At 39.0% G+C, this 24,656-nt stretch overlaps 3 protein-coding genes across 3 annotated transcripts in view; all 3 read left to right on the top strand.

The window, feature by feature from the left end:
• LOC140923194 (uncharacterized) overlaps nt 1-24,656 on the top strand; it is a 162,755-nt gene that overhangs the window by 106,605 nt on the left and 31,494 nt on the right. The window lies entirely within an intron of this gene.
• Nucleotides 8,150-14,184, top strand: LOC140923197 (uncharacterized). The gene is made up of 2 exons (XM_073373272.1): nt 8,150-10,802; nt 12,252-14,184. The coding sequence occupies exon 1, from the start codon at nt 8,182-8,184 to the stop codon at nt 10,792-10,794; it is 2,613 nt and encodes an 870-aa protein (XP_073229373.1). The 5' UTR covers nt 8,150-8,181; the 3' UTR covers nt 10,795-10,802; nt 12,252-14,184.
• LOC140923205 (exportin-T-like) overlaps nt 17,079-24,656 on the top strand; it is a 148,736-nt gene continuing 141,158 nt past the window's right edge. The window contains exons 1-8 of the mRNA XM_073373286.1: nt 17,079-17,161; nt 17,297-17,379; nt 19,765-19,821; nt 20,284-20,353; nt 20,715-20,804; nt 21,681-21,809; nt 24,314-24,397; nt 24,478-24,587. Of these exons, the coding sequence (XP_073229387.1) occupies nt 17,102-17,161; nt 17,297-17,379; nt 19,765-19,821; nt 20,284-20,353; nt 20,715-20,804; nt 21,681-21,809; nt 24,314-24,397; nt 24,478-24,587 (683 nt within the window). The 5' untranslated portion in view covers nt 17,079-17,101. The remainder of the gene's footprint in view (nt 17,162-17,296; nt 17,380-19,764; nt 19,822-20,283; nt 20,354-20,714; nt 20,805-21,680; nt 21,810-24,313; nt 24,398-24,477; nt 24,588-24,656) is intronic.

Genomic DNA, 24,656 nt, shown 5'->3' on the forward strand with positions numbered 1-24,656 from the left:
TCTATTTCCGGAAACACTTACGTCACTTTTGTCGACGTAATTTGATCAAAGTGAAAGTGAAAGCTATATTATCAGAGGAAAAAATCCCTTAGGTTCAACATTTTCGAGCTTGGTAGAAGGGTTAATTGTTTCTTGGTAAGTTTTGTGCAAGTCCTGTTATTTTGTGAAGGAAAATGCAATTGACTTTTAGCTTAGTTGTCTTACAAAATATAATTTCCTTGCAGACCCTTCCGTCGTGACAAATCAAGCGAACTATCAAGACTACTTGGGAATTTATAACTTAGGTAGGCATTGCATTAGCTGAAGTTACACTAGAACTCCAAGGTTCCTTTACCTTAGAAATGCATTTGGTTCTTAATTTCCAGGGTTAAGCTTTTGTCAAAGTATGTTAGCCCGTGTTGTCTATGATCTTTCAGATCGCAGAGGAATTTTTCCGCTATAGTATCCATCATGTAGGATTTCGTCTCAGCCCTTTCACTGATTTATTATACATACATGGTTATCATCCCACTCTGTATACAGTTGAACCTCCATTAAGTGGCCACCTATTAAGCAGCCATCCTACATTAAGCGGCGAGTAATCAATGCCCCGAAATAATTGTAGCAATTTAAGAATGGAGAACAAGAACACGGCATTACGTCTCGCCTGCTTGGAGATTAGATCGAGAAATGAGGAGACGATTAATTGTACAAGAAACATGATTTACTCGCTAAAGGCTTTTTACTTCCTACTTTATCGACGTCCATATCTTTTTATTTGTTTCTTAATTGATTTAGTCAGTTAGTACGCGTGTTAGCAACGACCAGAAATAGACCTCTCCAGTAGCAGGCTATACGCGTGTATAAGTAACATACAAAGTTCAATATCATAACTAAAGAATGGTATACAAATATTCCTATATAAACTCACTCAGGCTAAACTATTCACGTGCGCCGCCTGATACGAAAACCCAAAAACCCAATGGAAAAAAAATTGGGAACGTATTCCCCAACCGATGCGGTCGCACAACCTCTGGGGGTTAAAGGTAAAAAATCAATCGATAGATGAATAAAGTAAGATATAAAAATAAAAGTTGATAGTTCGAGAGCTGAGATGAATACATTACAACTGTCAAAACCTTATATACCTAATAACAATACAGGGTGTCCCAAAAGTTCTTTCCTCTACTTTATAAGTCTGTAACGCAGTACAGTTGGACTTGATCAGCACATAATTTAAACCAAAGTTGTGCATTTTGTAGCCCGAAATGCTGGAACTCCTAACTTGTTTTGTGTGAATATCCTGAAAGATAAACCCTGTCAACGAAAAAAACACTCAGCTACGTGCGAGCAGAAGCAGGTATTTCTATGTACTGTTTTTTCAGTTAAAGAAATTCCTAAAACAATGGAAAAATCCGAAAGTTGGGTGGAAAGATGGTCATAGAGAAATGAAGGTTTTACAGACAAGAAACGAGGGTGAAGACCGAAAGTCCTGAATAAAACCGCTAAAATAGTTTTAAAGAAGACCATGAACAAAAAAGGAAACCCAACGAGGTAGCTCTTACAACAGTTACAAAGTTAAATCTGGAGCAGGTTGGTGAAGCAAAGTTTGGAGACCCCTGAGATGGCAAAGCAACGCCAAGCAACGTTCAACTCGTCTCAGATTTGTAAAGAAGAACAAAAGCCTTATTAGGGCCATTTATACGAGGAAAGATAAGACGCGTCTTACATAAGACGCGTCTTAAATAAGACGCGAACTTTCCGTATAATCGGCACATTTCGTCTAAAATAAGACGCGGCTTAGCTAAGACGCATCTTATTAGATAAGACATGCTCGTATAAATGGTACAGTTCGCGTCTTATTTAAGACGCGTCTTATGTAAGACGCGTCTTATTTTTCCTCGTATAAATGGCCCTATTGTGGAAAAGGGACGGAACGATCATCTTTTCTTGGATCAATGCCCAAAATATATTTTTCCAGCTGCTTAATCTAAAACATTGTACTGTTTTGGGGGTCGAAGTGACTCCTGCATACTAGGTGATAAAAAAGTTCAAAATGAATCACCTAGGGCTCTACATGCTACATGGCTTATCTCACTTAATGCCGCAATGGCTACAGAGTGTGATAAAAAAACAAAGGGGGGATGCCGGTAACTGGACTTCTGAACACAAGTACTCGATAGAGTAAGAAACATATTTTAGAAATTTCATGTAAAATTGAAGTTTTGATCAAAAGTTATAGCGCATGAAATTATAGGAACAAACTTTTGGGACACCCTGTAGAGTCAATTAACGCCATAGCGGCTCAGTGCGTTCATACCAATAGGAAAGTATTTACCTTCTCTGTCACTGCCACAACGTTTAGCTCCGCCGAATGCGAATACATTTCTATTGAGCGGCCACCTCTATTAAGCGATCGCGACCACCTTTGTCTCGTTGCAACCAGAGTTTTCCTATCTTTCTCACCTCTATATAACAGAGTAAGGTTGGCGATATTTTAATAATATGATAAAAGAAAATAGTCCGAAATAGAAGAATCCTTCGCGCTCCGCCGAAGTAACAAGCCCCCCCTCTCAAATGAGCCCCCCCCCGTCTCTAATAAGCCCCCCTCTTGGTTTCCTGGAAAATGATACCGTACTCTAGACGCAAACTCTCTTACGGTAAATCCTGCTTTCAAGAACAACTAGTAGTTTCCAGTGGAAAGTGAAGTGCTGCTAGTATAGTGCCGTAAGATTCCGAAAATAAGCCCCTCCGTGTATAAGCCCCTCCAAATATAAGCCCCCTAAACAGGTAACACAAAAAACCCTCCGTTATATCGCCCCTCCAAATATAAGCCCCCCCTCCCGGGGGGGGCTTGTACTTGGAAAATTTCTCTCAAATACAAAGTAAAACAAAGCAAAAACGGTAAATTTACTTCCAGCTACAAGGCTAGCCCAATCGATTTCCTTCCGTGGATATAAGCCCCTCAAAAGGGGCCTTTGAAAAATATAAGCCCCGGGGCTTACTTTACGGTATGACATTTCAAATTGTTTGAATCAGTTGCAATTTCTTTCGATTTTGGATATTTGCAAATAACTGTGCATGTAACTCGACACGTGGATGAAAAAAAAGTGTGTATATCAAGCTACAATTGTATTACAATATAAATCACCACTTTATTTTTGTTTTCTTTCTTTATTTTTTCTAACACTCTCCCTGCCGTAAGGATCAGTTTATTGCTTTAACATTAAAATTTGGTTCAATTGTATTAGACAGACTACGAGCAGTCCCTCTTTTTTCTTAGTCCCTCGAGCGAAACGCGCGAGACACTCAAATGACCAAGCTCGTGACTGAAGGTGCGAGACTGGAGATCTCGGGCTGCCGCGCCCTCGTTTTTCCCGTTTCGCGGCTTCGCCGTTCGCGCGCGAGTGCACTCCCCTCCCGAAATCTGAAGAAAAATAGTGGCTGCTCGCAGACTACAATTGCATGAAAGTCCGTGAGAATAAATCAGCGTACTATTTGTCTGAAACCTGTCCACAGTCACAGGTTTAGAGCACGCGAGCTTTGGAGTGAGTGGACGAGTGAATTTCCAATCGACTTCAATATTAAACTGGTTCATTACGCTTCTGCCGTGTATATTATGGCAAGTCAGGGAATTTCAGTATGAGTCAGGTAAAATTTAACTGTTCCATTGGCAGAAGAAGATTGTTTCAAGAAATTAAACTACATGTAAGCAGATAATTATTAAAAGAGTTTCCCAAAAGATCAATCCATTCTGCACTTTACATTCACGATAAATTCATGCATGTATTACAGGGAAAGTCTACATTGACTGTCAGTCTGGGAATTTCAAAATCTATGGCTCTGTCATGCACTGTCTCAACAAGCTCATCCATGTTTAGAATGGAGACCAATGGAGAAACGGATCACCTTGTTTGTGGACATTTCATACAAACTCACTCTTGCACGAGTTTTTTGTTTCTTTAAACACTTGCATAAGTGATAAAAATTTGTACTTTTTACATGGATTCAGTGCTTGATAATGAAGGCCCGCATATTCACTGCAATAATCATAAGTCATGATCACTTTAATAATTCTCATGAACTGGGTCTTTAATGACATTGCTACATGTAATCTGATTTTCTATTTCAGTGATTATGTTTTCACCTTACTGTGACTACCCTACGAGCAGAGATTTCTCTCTTGCATGGCTTTTAGCGTTTACGAAGTCATTTGTGTGGCTTGTGTGTCGCATATTTGGTATGTTTATGCCCCGTGAGAAACCTCTGCAACAAGTCGCTTGGGATTTCCGTTGAGCATGCGCCAGATTAATAATTCGTTGCTATAGAGATAATGCCGTAAATTTTGTCACCTAAAAGAAATTAGTGCCGTCAAAAACTAATTTTACTCGCCCCATTTCCTAGCCTGCGAACAGCAGACGTGTTTCCGGGAGAGAAGCGACGACCGGAAATACGTCTGCTCTTCGCAGGCTACCCATTTCCGGACAAGTGGTCTTATTTCGCCTATTTCCGGACAAAGAAACGTGGATGATTTTTAAAATCGCTTTATTCAAACTATTTATCACTGTTTTTTGAAGTATACCGGCATGCGATAGTTTCAGAGGTGCCTCTGATGTACGACATATGTCGACCAAACCGTACATCAGAGGCACCTCTGAAACTATCGCACGTATACTACAACCTTACAATATACGTGTTGCACACTAATGTCAAGGACAAAGACAAACCGGAGGACAGACAGGAAGCAGTATTAAAGATCAAATGCGCCACTGCCAGGCTACTTACATTGGTGAAACCGGCAGAAACCCGGCTTAGCACGCAACCTTAGCGACTGACCGAACACAAACGAGCGACGAGAAATGGTGATGTCAACAATTACATCGCTGATCACCATTTACAGACGAAACATCAAATCGACTGGGACTCTGCGACATGTATTAGGTATTCTCAGACTACTATCAACGACCCACTTTAGAAAGCTGGTTTACTAACTGAGAACAAACGTCATTGAAGCGTAGTCAACAGTTGCCGGTACCGTACAAACGACTTTATTGACGAACTCAAGCAAAACTAATTACGAGAGAATGACTGGACAACCGACAATTTGACTAACATAAACGACTGTTTAACTGTGACAATATAGGCGGATGGAAAGTCAACTGTCCAATGACATTACGAGTCTTCATAGCCAATATTAAAATCACTGCTTAACTGACAGACGACCAATAACATCGCGACTTAATTCTCCAATCAGATCAATAACCAGAGTTTAATACAGTCGAACCTACCGTAAGCGAGCACCCAAAATGCAAAGACTAAGTGGTCGCTTACAAGAATCTAACCACAGGGGGACTCTTCCGAGAAGAGGCCTGGGCACATCTACTTTATGGAAGATAATTTATTGTATGCAATTTCTAAGTTACGCCATGTGTACTGAGTTCAATGTTGTTTCTAAAGTTCTTCGCACATGTCGTATATTCTAAGTAGCATAGTGCACACAGCGAACTAGGGATCAGATAATGCGTCAAGTGGTCGAGTTTGGTCGCTTAGTAGAGCTTAAAAACAATGGAAAATCATTAAACTTTCAGGCCCAAAAAGTAGTCGCGGTCGCTTACAAGAGGTGGTCGTTTACTAGAGGTTCCAACTGTAAGGCTTTGACTGGGAAAGTTTTGATGCATGAGTTTTGGATTGGCGGTCTCTTATGGGAGTTGGTCCCACATGGAGGTTCGACTGTACCATCAACTGACGTAAAACAACTCACTTTGACTCTGCAGATGATTACCACGCGTCAGTCAATGTCAATGCAACAGTCCTATTTAGTACTACGTCAGCCCTCGAACGATCATGCTCATCCTATTTATAGATCTACTTAAGAAAATAGGAGGGATAAAAGGAAAACTCCTCAGGTTTTTACACCGAGTTGGACTTGAGCTGGAACTATTATAGTTTTTTTGAAAACCCACAAGTTTAAAATACCTGTAACTTTCTCAGTGTTTTGGTGGTAAAGAAATAGGTTTTCTTTTCAGTTGCTAAACACTTGTATTCCGCTACCCAGAGATGTTAACCCTTAGAAATAAGTTCACTTTCCCAAATTTGAATTTTCTGAAATGTTTCCGCTGGCCCGGTTTGTAGTTTGTTGACAACAAATTTATTTTTTCAGTGGAAGGTAGATCAATGTATAATGAGTAGATAGACAATTTTTATTATATAAACATCAATGAAATACCAAGTGAGCTTTCGCGCGAAAACTTGATATCTCACATGTGAAAATAACATGTTATCTTCACATGTGAAAATGTCACCGTTGCTATGGCTTCATAATTAACCGCACCTTCTACTAAAATTTAAAATTTTGTGATATTTGGCAGAATTTTTACTTTTATCATATTTTAAATAATGAGAACTTTAAAATGGAAGTTGAACAGACGATTTTTGTGACACATTTGATAATTACAGTACAATTATATTATTGATTATCTAAAAATTTGGGCAAATAAGTTTCAAATGGTAATGATTAATTATAGTAAGCTGTGTCCAAGTTTATACGAAAATCTAATGAGTGAATTTTATGTAAACTGAGCGAAAGTGAAATTTTAAAGTTGTATTCAATCGTTCATGTTGCCATGGAAACTACGAAAATGACAAATTTTGCCTGTCAATCAAAACCTTTCTTCAGTATATTCTTCACTTGCCAAGTTTCAGCTTTTGAGCTGCAACCCTTCTCTTGCCATGATTTGCCAGATGTCATATACTCACAAACTGCCAAAACTGTTTTCAGCCACCTTAAAATAACTGTAACTTTCTCAGTGTTTTGGTGGTAAAGAACTGAGGTTTTCTTTTCAGTTGCTAAACACTTGTATTCCACTACCCAGAGATGTTAACCCTTAGAAATAAGTTCACTTTCCCAAATTTGAGTTTTCTGAACGGATGTTTCCGCTGGCCCGGTTTGTAGTTTGTTGACAACGGATTTATTTTTTCAGATGAAGGTAGATGAATGTACAATGAGTAGACAGACAATTGTTATTATATAAACGCCAATGAAATACCAAGTGAGCTTTCGCGCGAAAATTTGATATCTTCACATGTGAAAATAACATGTTATCTTCACATCTGTAAATGTTACCGTTGCTATGGCTTCATAATAAACCGCACCTTTGAGACCAAAAAACTATTTAAGTAAAATGGTTTGGTATTTCATTGGTGTTTATATAATAAATAGAACAATACATGGTTGCTTGGAGTTACGAAATTTCTCTTCTTCATAATATTTTTCAACACGAGAAGAGAATTTTCCTATCTCCGCGCGGCCATATAAATAAAAATTATTCACCGAAGTAGAGGTGGCTAGTATTGGATATTTATCGAGGCCGCGAAGCGGCGAGGTAAATAACCACTACTAGCTACCGACACTGAGGTGAATAATTGTTTTAGTTTATACTAAAACAGTGAGATATTTGAGCACAAAATGATGATTTTTAACTCATTTACTGTTGCCAACGATTACAATTTTGGCGCGCGATGACCGAACGGCCGCGGTCGTCGCTTTTTCTTAGCGACAAGTAAAACTTTGAAGGCGTTTGTTTAGCTCTTGCGGGGAAGTTTCTTCAAAAGGAGTTGTGAATTCTGTTTGTATTTAAAAATGTATTTCGGAAATAGCTTGCTTGATTAGTTGTGAAATTTCTTAGTTTGTTACGGCAGCAAACCGGGAAAGCATTTTGCTCGCAACCTACGCGAGTTTGACGTCGCTCGCTCGGAGGAACTGGAGGTGAATCAGTGAATAGTGCAGGATATTCACTGTTTGAGTAGCCAATCAGAGCGCCCGAAAAACACTATCCACTGTTTTAGTATATACTAATATCATATATATATACACCATGTTTTAACAATGGTAAAACTGTTTCTTTGTTTGTTTGTTTGTTTTTTTTAAATTTCGATCATTATTAGAGAAGACCCCAGTCCATCAAGTCATAATATACAACGAAAAACACGTAGAAGGATCCCTTTTTGAGGCAAATCAAATGCGACTGTGATATACAAAAACTAGTAGTAAAAGAGCTAATAAATAAGCTTTTACTCCAGCTTTTAATTTTACTTTTCAGATCCTCGGCTTCCTTATCGTACATAAAGAGACTGATGCTATCAGCAGGAAAAAGAAACCACAATATGTGGCTAAGCTGAAATAGCAAAGCAAGCAAAAAAAAAATGACAACCACAGCTATTAATGGTAATATCGGCGAACCCTTTGTCAACTTTAAAGATTTCCAGCACGCCCTAGGCATCGCCTATTACAGTCTGGGAGATTTCCGGAAAGCCATAGAGTACCATGAACGACACCTCAAAATTTCGAAAGAAGTGGGAGACAGGGCAGGAGAAGGAAGAGCGTACGGTAATCTTGGCATCGCCTACAGAAATCTTGGATATTTTCAGAAAGCCATAAAGTACCATGAACAACACCTCAAAATTTCGAAAGAAGTGGGAGACAGGTCAGGAGAAGGAAAAGCGTATGGTAACCTTGGCAACGCCTATGACAGTCTTGGAGATTTCCAGAAAGCCATAGAGTACCATGAACGACACCTCAAAATTTCGAAAGAAGTGGGAGACAGGGCAGGAGAAGGAAAAGCGTATGGTAATCTTGGCAACGCCTATTTTTGTCTTGGAGATTTCCAGAAAGCCATAGAGTACCATGAACGACACCTCAAAATTTCGAAAGAAGTGGGAGACAGGGCAGTAGAAGGAAAAGCGTATGGTAATCTTGGCAACGCCTATTTTCGTCTTGGAGATTTCCAGAAAGCCATAGAGTACCATGAACGACAACTCAAAATTTCGAAAGAAGTGGGAGACAGGGCAGGAGAAGGAGGCGCGTACTGTAACCTTGGCAACGCCTATGACAGACTTGGAGATTTACAGAAAGCCATAGAGTACCATGAACGACGCTTCAAAATTTCGAAAGAAGTGGGAGACAGGGCAGGAGAGGGAGGAGCGTACGGTAATCTTGGCAACGCCTATCACAGTCTTGGAGATTTCCAGAAAGCCATAGAGTACCATGAACGACACCTCAAAATTTCGAAAGAAGTGGGAGACAGGGCAGGAGAAGGAATACCGTACTGTAATCTTGGCAACGCCTATTTTTGTCTTGGAGATTTCCAGAAAGCCATGGAGTACCATGAACGAGACCTCAAAATTTCGAAAGAAGTGGGAGACATGGTAGGAGAAGGAAGAGCGTATTGTAATCTTGGCGTCGCGTTTCGAACTCTTGGAGATTTCCAGAAAGCCATGGAGTACCATGAACAAGACCTCAAAATTTCGAAAGAAGTGGGAGACAGGGCAGGAGAAGGAAAAGCGTACGGTAATCTTGGCAACGCCTATCGCAGTCTTGGAGATTTCCAGAAAGCCGTTCAGTGTTATGAGAACAGTGTTGTAGCCTTCGACCACATTAGGAGAAATCTCATATCTAACGACGAATGGAAGATTACCCTTAAAAGTACGTATGATCAGATTAATTTGAGGCTGTGGGAGCTGCAGTTTAAGGAAGGTAAAGTCATTGATGCACTTTTAACTGCTGATCAAGGACGTGCACGGGCTTTGAATGATCTTCTGGAGTTCAAGTATGGCCTTAAAGGGCTACACCCAGAAATAGGAACACTTTCTGCAAGACCAAGTGACTTTGCTAGTTACTTACCACCAAATACGGTATTCATCGGTATCAGAGAGGGAGAAATAGTTCTCTGGGTGAACGAAAAGGGAAATGAAATCAAAACTAGAAGAACTGTGATCGATATCTCAACCTATCTCAATATCACAAACTATTTTCAGTGTCTTTTGGAAACTACACATGAAGAAATAGGTTTGAAAGCTGATGTTAATTGTGAAGATCGTTCATTGAGGAACCCAAGAGATAAACAGTTAGCAGAAGAAAGATCCAGTGAGCCAAGGCCTAATTCCTCATCTTTTGAGGAGACAAAGTCATTACAAACATTGTACAATGTTGTTATAGGCCCCATAAGAGACTTACTCGACGACGATGAAATTGTGATTGTTCCAGAAGGACCTCTGTGTTTGGCGCCTTATGCTGCTTTTATGGACATGAAATCAAAGTACCTCTGCGAAACTTTCAGAATTCGTCTGCTCCCCTCGCTTTCTAGTCTTCGATTAATACAAAATTGTCCAGCAGACTGGCACAGCAAGACTGGCGCTCTTCTCGTCGGCGATCCGTGGGTACAGGAGGTAACGACGCTAGAGCAGTTAGCATGGGCCGAAAAAGAAGTGCAGATGATTGGGGAAATTCTTCACACTGTACCTCTCGTTGGAAAGCAGGCAACAAAAGATGAAGTTTTGAGACGTATCTCCTCTGTTGCTTTGGTGCATATTGCTGCTCACGGTGAAATGGAAACAGGAGAAATTGCCTTGGCCCCTAACACAACGCGTTCATCCGTAAATCCAGCAAGGGAGGACTATCTTTTAACTATGAAAGATGTTTTAGATGCGCAGATAAGGGCAAGACTTGTTGTACTTAGTTGTTGTCATAGTGCTCGGGGAGAAGTCAAATCTGAGGGCGTGGTCGGCATCGCACGGGCTTTTTTGGGTGCTGGTGCTCGAGCTGTTCTGGTGTCCCTGTGGGCGATCGACGACAAAGCTACTATGGAGTTCATGAAAGTTTTCTACCAAGAACTAGTCCATGGACGAAGTGCCAGTGAGGCCCTGGATAAAGTTATGAAATCCATGAGAGAATCTGACGACTTTAGCGCAGTGAAGTACTGGGCGCCTTTTGTTCTCATTGGTGATGACGTAACGCTCGAGTTTGAAGGCATCAATTAAACAGCAAGGTATTTTGGAATATATTTAATCCTGGGATCATAATCCCCGCATTTGCAATCGTCATTTTAACTAGCAATTATTTTTTTCACTTATCGGGCAACGAACTCAACCGATGCCACGTGTAGCGTCGATCTGCTTATCACAGGTCAAGTTGACAGTAATAAAGGAAACTTTGTTTGGCGGTTAAACATTACAAAATTTATTTCAAATTTCGTAATTTCTTTACATTTTAAAGTGACGGTGACTGTTTGAGTTCTTTCCGAATGATTGTAACTTACAGTCGAACCTGATGTATGCGACCACCCAAAGTTTTCTGTCGCTTACGGAAGGTGATCGCCTAGGAGAGTCACCGGCTTCAGTTATGTTGCTCTGAGTGGAAACACTTCGGCATTTTTGGTGGGTGGTTGATTATAAGATTTAATATTCTTACCAGCTGAAATTAAGTCAGGAAAGTACCGTAAATCCCATATTAATTTCCCCAGGGACTCATTTATTTCAAGGACTTTTAAGAGGGGTGGGGGGGGGGGAGGTTGGCTTATTTAATTAACCGAATACACTCTTTTTTTTATAAGAATATATTTTATAAGAATATCGAGGCTGAAATTGGCGAAATTTTAAGAATATTTTAAGAATAAAGCCGAGGCTGAGATTTTGAAAAGGATAGATATAATTTGTGTGTTGAAACATCTGTAAATACTTAACTTAACCGTTTAAAATTATTCCTTTCTCTGAACGGCGAAACTAGCCAACAAAACGAAAAAACCTGCACTAGCTATAGCAAAATGTTCAACACTAATGACAGTTTGCGGTACATGTAATACATATGTACAGTATTCAGCACAAAAGACATAAACTAAACCGCAAAAAAGTATTATGACAAATTCTTTCCTTTTTAAATAACAAAACCTAGCGAAAACAAAAACAGCACTAGGCTTTCTTTAAGAATAATACAAGAATATTTCAGCCTAAAATCGGCAGAAAAATAAGAATATTCAGCCTGGGCCGGAAAAACAACATTCTTATAAAAAAAAAAGAGTGTAACGTAGTCTCCATAAAGAACTAGAACACAGCCGAAGAACAACAACCAGTTCTAACCCTCAGTCCAGTTATATCTGCACCTATCATATACGTCTATTGGTTAAGAGTAATGGCAGTGGGGCTTGAAAGAGAGAGAGAGAGAGAAAGAGCTTTCGCGCTTTCTTTCTTTGAAAAGGTTGTAGGGTTTGGAGAGTGGGGCGGGGGGGGGAGGGCTTTATTAAACATTTTCGGTTGTAAGTATCGGTTAATATACAATGAGGCTTGTCGTACGATGTGAGTTACAGGTTTTAATGGTATTCTGTACTTGATGATGATTTGGAAGTCAGGCGCCAAAATATTAACTGATTGGCTTCGCTGGCTGAAATCACTATTCTTCTGCTAGCTTGCTAACGTTTCTCCTTGCTGTTTTTGTTGTATAGGTACGATGAAAAATGCAGTGAAGCAGTTCCTAATTATCTGAAGTTGAAGACAGTTTAATTTTCATCACAATTACGCGGTAGAGCGTTCCTCGCAAGGATGGCAACTCTTTATCTTGAAGAGAAAGAAAATGATGCTTCTTTTGATTTATTTGTTTTTGTCACATTACAGGCTGTAGAATTTAGATAAACGTAAAGAAAAAGATGGTGACGGGGAAGCCTGAACTGGAAGCCTGGGGCTTAGGTAGGGGTCTAAACTCCTCGTAGGTTAGTTTAAGTAGACTTACATTCTCGTCCCCATAGCCTCCTAGGAGCCTGAGCACGAAAACCAGGACACCCTTGTAGAAAATCAGAAATGACCGAAAGTCCTAAAATCTAGGACTTCAAATCCTGTGTCCCCAGAGCCTCCTGGTTCTCGTGCTCAGGCCCCCAGGAGCCTATGGGGACGAGAATGCTAGACTTAAAGAAGAGGAACGACGCGATTTTACAAAATCAACAACAGATTGCTAAGTTTCAGGAAAAAGGAGTAGAATCAACATTAGTTACAAACAAAATTACTTAAAAAATAGGAGGAAGTTGAGTTATATACAATCATTTAGAAAATATAAGGAGGTTTAGTTGGATTATTATTAATAAAGATGGTTACATATTAACTAGAAATTTTTCGACAAAAGTTCAAATTAGCTAGACCATGTCATGGTAGTTAAATGTCTGCTTAGGTCCAGTTTAAACGTCCAACTTCTCATATGCCGAACCTAATGCATAAATTACTAAAATTTATTTCACTTGCGTTTTAGACCATTGAACATCATGGAAATGAATTGAATCCGACTAATTAAGTTCGACATCTGAATCAACCGTCGAATAACTTATCATTTGGGTTGACCTAAATAGGTATTAAGTTTGACATGAAAAGATCGACGTTTGAACTTGGAGAGTTCTAAAAGTGTGTGCATTGGCAAGATATTTTATTTGTTTTAAGGCTGTGCGAGACTTTATATTGGGTCGACGATACTGAGCAAATTGAGTTTTATAATCATGAAGAACTTAAGAGAACCAGATGTGAAAAGATTGTCGAAGCTCGAAGGCAATGTAAGGAGAGATTTTCCATGAATTCTTTATTTGTCTCGAATTTCATATCTTTGACGTTGTTTTTACTAATTCATATTGAAATTGCATAAAGATGTTTTAGCTTCGCAAAAAGGCTCGTGCCATTTTATTGTCCTTTAAGTTGCTTTGTGTCCGCTAAGTAATAATTGTAAGAAAAGCCAACAGTGTTCCTTAACAAACAAAACTAATTGCTCGTTCTCTTTTCAATTATAAACATTTTACTTCAATTTTGACTTTTAAAAAGATAATTAGTTTCTGAATAATGGTTATTTAACTTCCGTCTATCTATCGTGATTTTACAACTGGACGACGTCTATTCAGAGGCCTTTTGTACTGGTGCCGCTTGTTTAATTAGCTGTCTATTTGCGAACAAATATTTCATTAAGTTGTTAGTCAAAAGAGGCAATAGGTGAATTTTGAATATGAAAGGTTTTGCTGTCTAGCTTGCAATTTTTTTTAAATAGATCGGTTTTTGTTTAAGGTGAAAACTTGCAATTAGTCTGCGCTTCTTTCTGTTGAAACAGCCGCTCCCTGAACTTGCATTTTCATTCATATTGTAACACTTTGTACATAAACGCTGTCCTGCTGACCTATCTAGTTCTTATTTCCAGTACTCCAGACTTTCTAAAATAGCAACAGTATTAACAAAAGATTTCAGGTTAAAAATAGAGTTTGCATTTAGTTTTCAAAGTTTCTTTTTGTCTTCAATAGTTGTAGAAATCATATTTAATATAAGTAAGCTAGTTTTTACTGTTTTTCGATTATTTTTGCTGTGTCCTTCCTGAATTAATTATTGCCATTTGATCCGCTGAAGAATAAACGCTGTTGGAACCAAAGTTTAGTCCTGTTTAATCTACTGCTGTGTTTGCTGTACCAGTTAGTGGTTTGATCATATCCCATTCCTACAGAGAAATGACGGTTCTTCGCCGAATGCGAGTTATCATTAGTTAAATTTGATCGTTTCAGAGTGGCAAAACCTTCCGTCACAGCAATAGATGGTAAGTTACATGTGATGAGGCGTTAAAAGGGGGGGGGGGGGGGGCGGGGGTGGGGAGAGGGGCGGAGTGTAAGAGAGTTTTTTCCTCCCTCCTTCTTTTCTTTCTTACTCCCCTCCCCCTCCTCTTTTAATCCCTGCTACGCAGGCTACCCAAATACTGATAATAAGGTCTGTCAGTAGGTTAAGCCGTTCGACATTTCCCTTCCACAGAATGAAGTAAAAAAAAAAAATGACAGAAAAGTCTCACAACAATCAGCCATTTAATTTCTTTGAAGTACGATTAAGTAACCGTTAAGAGAAAACTTTCAGGAAAGTTCTTCTCATTTGTGAGTGATTTATACTTGGGACTTCGTAAGACATTAGAATGGATTAAGTCCTATCCTTGATGGCGAGGATCGAGACTGCGGCATACCTTTCGCGGGGGATGGTTTTGGATTCATTTACACACCTCATACAACCCAGCCCAACATCTTAGCTATGAGTTTAATATCATGAGCCATGTTTTTTTATCAAGCACAAATGGCCGACGCCCTTCATTTTGACGCCCGTGGTTTTTATGCATGTCCAATAGGGCAGTAGTGTAGGAGCTGTTGGTAAGGTCTCTCCTAATTGGTCCCAGGAAACAATGACATGTCATTCTTTCTATTGTTTTAGTATTGTTTGATGTCAGGGAAACGCACCATTGACCACTCCAGAAAATACTATAACATACCATAATACTCTTTGCTTGTCACTCCAAAATTTAGCATAAACATTGTTTTCAGTCAGTCGTTTGCAATTGGGGCCATTTTAACTCCCAAGAGAAACTGAAGACAATGGAGTAACTAACAAAGAGTATTATGGTATGTTATGGTATTTTCTGGAGTGGTCAATTGGCCCAATAGGGAGCTTAAGCAAAGGAGTTTTTTAACGGCGCATGTCAACCGGAAGTGAGGCCTTTTCCATTTTAATGTGCCGTCATGTGACGCTACCACATTTGTGCTGTGACTGTTTCTCTTAATGAACTTGCTCATGAATGCAAAAAGTCCACTTGTGATTGGCGTGCGTCGCTCAAAAACGCCTTTGCTCAGGACAGTGTCTGTTGTGAACCAACACAACCAGAACTTTCGGTTTGAATTTCCGACAACTTCCGGTAGTGAATGGATCAGCATTTCCAGAAGTTCTCAAACAAACACGACAACCTCGTGAGGTAAATGCAAACGTTTCGAAAATTTTTTCTAAGTAGTTTTCTTTCCGTTCAGTCCTGTTCCTAGAACTTACATGGAGTTGGGGGAGGGGGGAGAGTCAAAAAATGATTCCAAGGGAGAAGTTGACGGGTGGCGGCGATCAATGTACCTCTGGGTCGTGCTTTCGTTACATAAAAAAAGTAAACACCTGTCAGGCTAATAGTTTTACATGATTTGCTTCTTCAGCAAACGGGGCTCCTAGGCTTCAAATCTAACACTAGCATAATTTTTAGCAATTCACCGTTACTAGCATGCGCTGGATTTTCATATTTTTTACCGAACAAAAGCACTCCTAGCATATTTTCACTTTTGGCTAGTTTTGCAGCGTACAATTGTCCCGAAATCAGTGCTACAGCCAAATTTGAGTTACAAAAGCATTTTTGTGTTTGCTTATTGTCACTGGGACCTGGGTCTTACAGGAAGTGACCCAGGACTTTTTCCTCAGGATTCAACGCATCCGCATAAAAAAGCTCGGTTTTATACGATAACGAAAACTTCCGCGTGTGAGTTTTCGATATTGATTGAGTTTTTGTAGTAAAGCTGCCAGACAATGAATTATGCTGTCTTTGAGTTTCTAGTCGAAATAAGGCCCGCAAGGTACTTCTTGGAATTCTTGGTGGGGGTTTGCGCGCCCAGTTCTCCAAATCCTGACCCTATTTTAGATCAAAAAATTGTCATTTTTTACACCGGTTTCATACCTGGCCTCTAAAATCCATACCTGTTTTCAAACCTAGCCTGAGAAATTATCAAGATCAATATATAAGGTTTATATAGAGAGAGAAAACCGTTTACAGTACAACTCATAAAACGGTCATAAATCGGCCCATGACCCACACAGGAGAGATGTAACACACATTTTATGTAAGGTAAGCTGTTTTTTATTGAAATCCTTTCATTTTCTTAGGTTACAGAAATGATAGGTTTTTCCCCCATACAATCCTTATATTTCGAATGTTACGCAACAATGCCGATGCACGGTGATACTCATATTTCGATCTTGGGCTACCTGTGATGTAAGTGCTACAGTTTGCTAGCACAATCTATCAAAGCCAAGACAGAATAACTCATTATCTCTCATCAAAGCCTACTCCTGATAAGATAAAATTTTAAGAAGACACGAGAATATAAAGTCGATACTTAAAAAACAAAAGAACTATAACAGTTTTATAATTTTCTCAGTCTTCTCCAGCACGCGCCCATGTAGCCTGGGTACGAGAGAAAGGAGCATCTTCGGTACTCATACCTTGGCTCCTACCAGATGAAGGTCAAAATGATGCAACGTGGTCCTGCATGTGGAAAGTTGGAAGTTTTACGAACGTTCGTGTTTTGATACGAATAGTAGTGAAAATGTAAATTCTCAGTTGTTTTTTCGCCTATTTGAAACCCTGTGGGAATTTTATTAAATCTTTAATGTTCTTGACCTCGTAAACACTGCCTTTTTTCACTCCGGTGAGGAGAAAATCGCGTCTGTCTTAGCTCCATGTGCAATGTGACGACGACCATTTTTTGGATGCGTTTTCATGGCCGATAATTTGCTACAAGGGCTTCAGGCGGCCGCAAATGCGACATCACAGGCAGGGGTGAGTTTCTTGCTAACTATTTTTCTTTTGAACGGTTCGGTTGGCGTTCGAACATCATATAGCAATGGAATCGTACATAGATTATACATTGTCATTAACATCATTCTTATTAATTTTTTTGGCCAATAATGATAGGCCCTGCAATATTTTGAACAGCTAAAGAATTCCCCAGACGGCTGGAAGCTATGTGGTGATGCCCTAATTCGAAATCTTTACAGGTAATTGAAATTTGTTATTAAAGTTAATTGTTTTACTGCGGTTAACGTTTTGGTTCTCATTGAGCATTATTTCAGAACTTGATTAAAAAGATGCATTGTTTGATATAATTTATATTCATTTTAGGTTATCATTCATAATTCATATGCAACTATATAGTACATTATCTTTCATTCAAAATATTTTCTCTATTTTCTGATTGACCAAATTTGGATAGTCTGGAACCAGCTCCGCAGTCAGCAAAAAAGGGAAAAAAACAGGGTCAAAAAGGAAAAAGCAGTGGCCTGGAGCGGGGAGGCGGGAAGGAGGGGGGGGGGGGGGGGGGATGCAGCAGAGCCTAGAGACACGCCTTTGATGCTGCCATTCTGCTGCATTCTGTGATACCATTCTGGTGTCAAATGTCTTCATGTTGACAGATTTGTGGTGCTGTGGACAGTATCACGCTCTTTCAATATCATGCTTATACAATTCGGGGACTGATTTTAAAAGATGAACGAGGGTGGATTGGCGGCATCAAGGCATTTCTCGACGCTCTGTCCTTTCTCCTGCCCAGACTACCTCTTAGCCTGCTTTGCTTAACTATAGCGAAGACCCCACTATAACCAACAATCTTTTTGCTACCATGGCACTTCGTTATAGCGGGGTTCTATAAAAATCCTGCAAACAAGCTAGGGCTGGCAGGAAATGAGCAATAATTGCATTATTAATTATTAAGGGAAGCGGGATTTCAATTTGACTTGCTGAATGCTCCCAATCTTCTTGCGGCCCCGACACCTAAAAACAACAGCAAACAGACTGCTTACCTTGCCAGCTACACAGGGTAATGTAACTAGACATGCAGGGCTCAAAATTAAAAAAATCCTCAGGTCGCCATTTGGCGAACAACTGGAGAAATATAGTCGCCAGATGCAAATTTTTAGTCTCCAGTTTTTATAATGTAAATGACGCAGCTCAGGGCTTGTGATGTTTTGTGCGGTCGCGAAGCCATAAAATTCAGGTAAATCCGCGAAATTCACAAAAGCACGTAAAATACCGCAAAATTTGGTAGAAATCTTATGAGATATGTGTCTGTACAACATATTTGAAATTTATCTCAGCAAATTTATCTTGAAACTTCGTCACTGAAACATGCAAACAACGTCCCAAAACTACCAGGCGTAGATTATGTTGCGAAAAACTAGGCACTAGCCATGACGTTAAAGGCTTTGCCATTGGTTCATTTCTGGAGCGTATTGTTGTTGAAAGAGCAAATGATGACCTCTGTTTGAAAAACGTTGAAAATGCGGGTCTGATCAGCCAATCGATTTCTAGCGAATTTTCCCTGAAAATAACCACAAAATTGGCCATTTTTTACCAATTGTTTTTAGGCGAAGTTTGCCCCAAAAATTCCCAGGAAATTGGCCAATTTTTCTGGGAATTTGTCCCTAAAAATCCTGCAAAATTTGACTTATTTTTCACGACCTATGAGAAGCCCGTATAGTATGGTGTGAATGGCGCAATCCATCAGATTTGAAAATATTATCGATAGAAGTCGGTATATATTTGGAGATAAACTGGCTTTGTTTATGCGATTTGCCACATTTTTTATGATGTAAGCAAAGCAAGATAATATGAAATGTTTGTTTTAACTTGTTTAACTTTTAGTCGCCAAGGAGAAAATGTTAGTTGCATTGGCGACCTTATCACTCGCAATTTCGAGGCCTGACGTGTCATACAGTTTTTATAGTGGGGTTTCATTGTACCTGCAAAAAGGCAAGACATCAACATCCCACAAATAAGCCAGGGCTGGAGTGAAAACAAGAATTGGGGCAAGTGGGATTTCAATTTGACTTGTGCAAAATAATTTAAGAATAAAACTTCACGCAACTAACAATACTTAAGTCTATCTGTCTAAATTTAATCCAAATTAGCACATGTAATTTAAACCCTTAAAAATTGATTACAACACTTAAAATAATGGTAACATACCAGTTTGTATTGTTTCCACATTGCTTCTGGAAAGTGTGAGAATTGTCAATCACTATAAAGTTCATAAGGGACTGAAAATGGCTTTATGGGTAGCCCACTTTTCACATTTGACATTTGATCAAGGGATGCCAAACTGTAATGTTGTAGCTGAGTAAGCTCCCATAAGCTGACAATGATGTAACCCATTCACCTCTAGTGGCTGCAGATGAGAACCATTCTTGTAAGTGATCAGCTTCAGTTATGGACACATTTCTCTCATCTCAAGGGTGCCACTCACATGAGCATCTATTCTAGTACATGTACGTAGCTCCAGTATCACATCAACTGTATTGTGTATGGACCGTGTGATATAAGAACATTTCATCTGCCTTTGCATTATTGGTCTTCTATATTGGTTTTTTTTGTTGTTGTTGTTTTAGTGATGAAAGTGTCAAGTTCTTTTGCTTTCAAGTATTAGAGCATCACATAAAAACAAGGTAAAATTAAACATTGATAATTTCTAATAATTTATAATGATTAATAAGAAATTTTACATAATTATTATAATGTGGCATCCATTTTAAAATTAATCTTCCTTCCATGGAAAAATCAAAAAGGTTTTATTCTGTTGGTTGATCCGCCATTTTAAATTTTTGTCCACCAAATTATTCTGTTTAACTCTTATTAAAATATGTTATCAGAAAATTTAATTTTTAAATATTTACTCACTTGGTATGAAATTATGTAGGCTATTATGATGGAAAACATTCAACTAGAGACAATTTGGTTTAATTGTTCTCTTACCAGGAATAACTTATAAACATTTGATCACTAGCTGTATTCAGTATACACATGCTTCAGTCTCCTGTACTGTACAAGACATCTTGGATGATCTTGTCTAAGTGTGTGATCCTACCCAAAAAATGGCTGTGTTTTTTAATTTTTTATTCTGTGCACAGACATGTGTCATCAAATCTTGTAGATCAACAAGCACTCAGAGAGATTCTTTTGACCTGGCTACGAAATCAGGTACACTAGGCTAATGAACATTTTCTCTTTTTTTTACCACTCACCCTAGATTGCAATGTCTGTCTTTAGGTGAAAAAGGATGTCTTGCTAATACCTTTGACATATTATTATGGTCTAGACTCTCTCTTTGTCTTTCATCAAACTGAAACAACTTGTTTTATGTCAAAAGGTAGAGCGAAATTGTCAAACTTTGTTTTTTATAGTTGTGCAAAGATACCTAAAAGTGGACATAAGTGTATTGGTTTGCAAAGCCATGAGAGTCTTACTAGCACCTTTGTTCTTTGAATTCTTATACCTACACTAGCGGTAATTGTAACATTTTCACTGCGATTTTTCATTGATCCTTGTTGTAACTTTTCAGTGTTGTACCGAGTCAGATAACAAGAATTTCTTAAAGAACAAGGCCGCGCAAGTCTTTAGCTTGATCTTTGTCTGTGATTATCCTGAGAAGGTTAGCTGATTTATTGTTATTTCAAGTGTAATGAGCGTGAATACTGATATATACCCTAAATTGTAACTTGTGCCCAGATTTCATTCAGTGTGAGAGAACTTCATTTGATTTCCTGCCTCTTTCATAAGCTTCCTTTAGACAGTGTTATGCCCTCATGGCTGGTAAACTTACGCCTTCCAGCTATGAGCCCCCACACCAATGGAACCTGTACCAATGATTTACATGTATCAGAGAAAAATTAAAGGGAGGGAAGGGTTGGGGAAAGGCACAATCCAAAGGCTGAACAAAGCGAGTAATCACCTTGAAAGCATTGTACTTAGCCTGCAAATGGCAGATGTTTCTCCTCCCTCATCGCCGCTGAGGGACGTTTCGCGAGGAGGAACGTCTGCGACTCAGTGACAGAAATTCCATACTGATGACGCAAAATCTGTCCGAAATCCGGTCAGAAGAGCTGATTGGACGACGGAGTAGTTTCATTGTTCTAGCTATTGTTTATGAATGACAGACAAAAGACAAAAGGCGGGCGGCAAAGGTCAAATGTAAACACGATGAATCTCTAATTAAACTCATCGCCAATTGATGAGCTTGGGAACTCAAAACAAATGTAAACATTGATTTACGTCATCAGTATGGAATTTCTGTCACTGAGTCGCAGATGTTCCTTCTCGCGAAACGTCCCTCAGCGGCAATGAGCGAGGAGAAACATCTGCTGTTCGCAGGCTACATTGTACTAAGCTCATAGAGCTGATGTTAGCAAGGGTGACTGCACTTGAGCCACCACACTGACCGCTGAGCAACACCACACGACGGCGCTCCTTGTTATTAACTGCGTTAAATGTAGTTTAACTTCATGTTACATTTCTCTTCACCCTGTAGTGGCCACTGTTTTTCTCAGACCTCCTCCAGTGCTTGCAATATGGAGCATTAGCTGTGGATATGTACCTTAGGATTTTGAAGGCAATTGATGAGGAAGTGGTTGATAGAGATGTGATAAGGAGTCAACAGGTTAATTTTGTGAATTGTTTTAAAAACTGTAATGCTACAATTTCCATTGGTGAAAATATATCTCCAACAGAGAGGGGTACAATCAAACAGAAATTGATAACCTATTCAATTCCATATAATATTGTACTACCTAACATCTCATATGAGCAGCTTGCAGCCACTGAAGCTGAACCCATTTTAGTGGGTGTCTGTAAAGCAGATTTGGACTGTACCTAAATTTTTTATTTGCCTAATATAAAAGCTTGTTAACGTGACTCGACCCAGTTTTTTTGGGGGGGTACCATCCTACTTTGAAGCTCTCTGGTATCCCCACCTTTACTTTTATCGTAAGTCTAACACATAGAATGGATAACATATAGATCAATCTACAATATAACATAAAATTTTTGGCAATCGGAGTAAATGTCACGTGGTTATAATGCCACGCCCCTTTGAGGTCTGAGTTGAAAATCTGCTGTTGCCGACATTTTTTCGTGAAAATGTCTCGGCTACACATAGTGCGCATTAGTGCCTTGCGCTGAACAGAGTTTCACCAAAATCGCAAAGACCCAATTCGAGAAATTCAGGTGTTTCCAAATTTAGGTCACAATTTATGCGAAAATGATAAGCAAACTTTACACGGATTATATCTAATAAACTATGAGATTCATCCCTCTATTTTGGGCATCCTTATAACAGATGGGTCCCTGCAAGTCAGCAAAACAATTTAGGGCCTTGTAAATGCGCGCGATTTCGAGCAAAGCAAACATATAGAAATTATAGTTTTCGCTATTTGTTGATGTTTGTCAGAGTTTAAGAGTCAATCTCACGAAAAAAGCATTTTCTTAAAAATTCGTAGTTTTTTTTCCTTCAAATTTTTTCAGGGCCACAATTGATTAACTAACTACCCGGACTCTGAATTTCATGGTCATTGAAAAACTGTGACATTACCTTCTATAAGCCCAAACTTGAGTAAACATTGAAGATTTTTAGCGTTTTGGCTGAGTTTGTGCTTTGGGAGTTGTCTATTGTTTCTAGTCTGTCATTATACAGCATTCTTGTTCAGCACGCGTGCAATGACCACGCTTGGCTGACTTCGAATGCTCATCGAGATATGATAATTTAGTATAAGAAAATAGAAGGGATTCCTGTCACGAGTTGGTTTAATTATTGGCTTGCATTAAACCTATGAAAAAATGATATTTTTTTAATAGTAAGTAGATTTAGTGTGTACTTCTTGATTTTTTTTGCAAAGGCACAAGAAGCACGAGAAGTGATTGAAAATTGTGAGTTAAACCTCTATGTATCACGCGATGGCCTGTCTCACTGTACCAAAATTATCATACCTCGGTGAGCATTCGGAAGTCAGCCAAGCGCGGTCATTGCACACGTGCTGAACAAGAATGCTGTATCATGACAGACTAGAAACAATAGACAACTCCCAAAGCACAAACTCAGCCAAAACGCTAAAAATCTTCAATGTTTACTCAAGTTTGGGCTTATAGAAGGTAATGTCACAGTTTTTCAATGACCATGAAATTCAGAGTCCGGGTAGTTAGTTAATCAATTGTGGCCCTGAAAAAATTTGAAGGAAAAAAAACTATGAATTTTTAAGAAAATGCTTTTTTCGTGAGATTGACTCTTAAACGCTGACAAACGTCAACAAAGCGAAAACTATAATTTCTATATGTTTGCTTTGCTCGAAATCGCGCGCATTTACAAGGCCCTAAATTGTTTTGCTGACTTGCAAGGACCCATCTGTTATAAGGATGCCCAAAATAAAAAGATGAATCTCGTAGCTTATTAGATATAATCCGTGTAAAGTTTGCCTATCATTTTCGCATAAATTATGACCTAAATTTGGAAACTGCTGAATTTCTCGAATTGGGTCTTTGCGATTTTGGTGAAACTCTGTTCAGCGCAAGGCACTAATGCGCACTATGTGTAGCCGAGACATTTTCACGAAAAAATGCCGGCAACAGCAGATTTTCGACTCAGATCTCAAAGCGGCGTGGCATTATAACCACGTGACATTTACTCTGATCGCCAAAAATTTTATGTTATATTGTAGATTGATCTATATGTTATCCATTCTATGTGTTAGACTTACGATAAAAGTAAAGGTGGGGATACCAGAGAGCTTCAAAGTAGGATGGTACCCCCCCAAAAAAACTGGGTCGAGTCACCTTAAAGCTTGTCATTCAAGTTGTTTTTGTTGTGACAAAGTCCACCATGCCACACACATGAATTTGTCGGTGCTAATATGAAATCTAAACATGCTGTGTAAAGGGCTATGCTCTACATGTGTGAAATTGCTCCTTATGAAAATCGAAATCCTTTGGAGTTAAAACACTGCTTTTAGAACCTTGCTTGTCACATCTTGAAACTTGTGTGAAGACTCAAAAATTTCATTCAAGACTGTCAACTTTTGTGGAGTTTCCGTTGGTTGTACTTGTACAAGTTTGTAAAACCATTTACTGATCAGTCAGTTTAGAAGCTGAATGAAATTTTTCTTCCATGAACAGGAAGCAGAGACGAATACGAAAATTAAAGATCACATCAGAGATACGTGCGTCACAGAGCTCGTTGACTCTTGGTTTCAGATTCTGGTAGGTGGGAATATGTTGTATTTTGGTACAACAATGAGGTTGAGGTTTCGCTGACTTTTTTTTTTATGTTTTGTATGCAGAAAACATATGAAAATAGTGTGTCATCAATAACATGCCTTTGCCTGGACATTATTGGAGCATATATTGAATGGATCGATATTGGTCTGATTGCAAACGACAGGTTTATCAGGTAATGTTCATTGAATACGGACAGAGTAAAATCAATGCAGACTGCAGACTCAGACTGTGGACTACACGG

Source organism: Porites lutea, chromosome 13 (genome assembly GCF_958299795.1).
Source record: "Porites lutea chromosome 13, jaPorLute2.1, whole genome shotgun sequence".
NCBI classification, from domain to species: domain Eukaryota; kingdom Metazoa; phylum Cnidaria; class Anthozoa; order Scleractinia; family Poritidae; genus Porites; species Porites lutea.

What these genes read in the sequence shown, in the direction of transcription:
- LOC140923197 (XM_073373272.1), top strand. Translation starts at nt 8,182, where the DNA reads ATGACAACCACAGCTATTAATGGTAATATCGGCGAACCCTTTGTCAAC.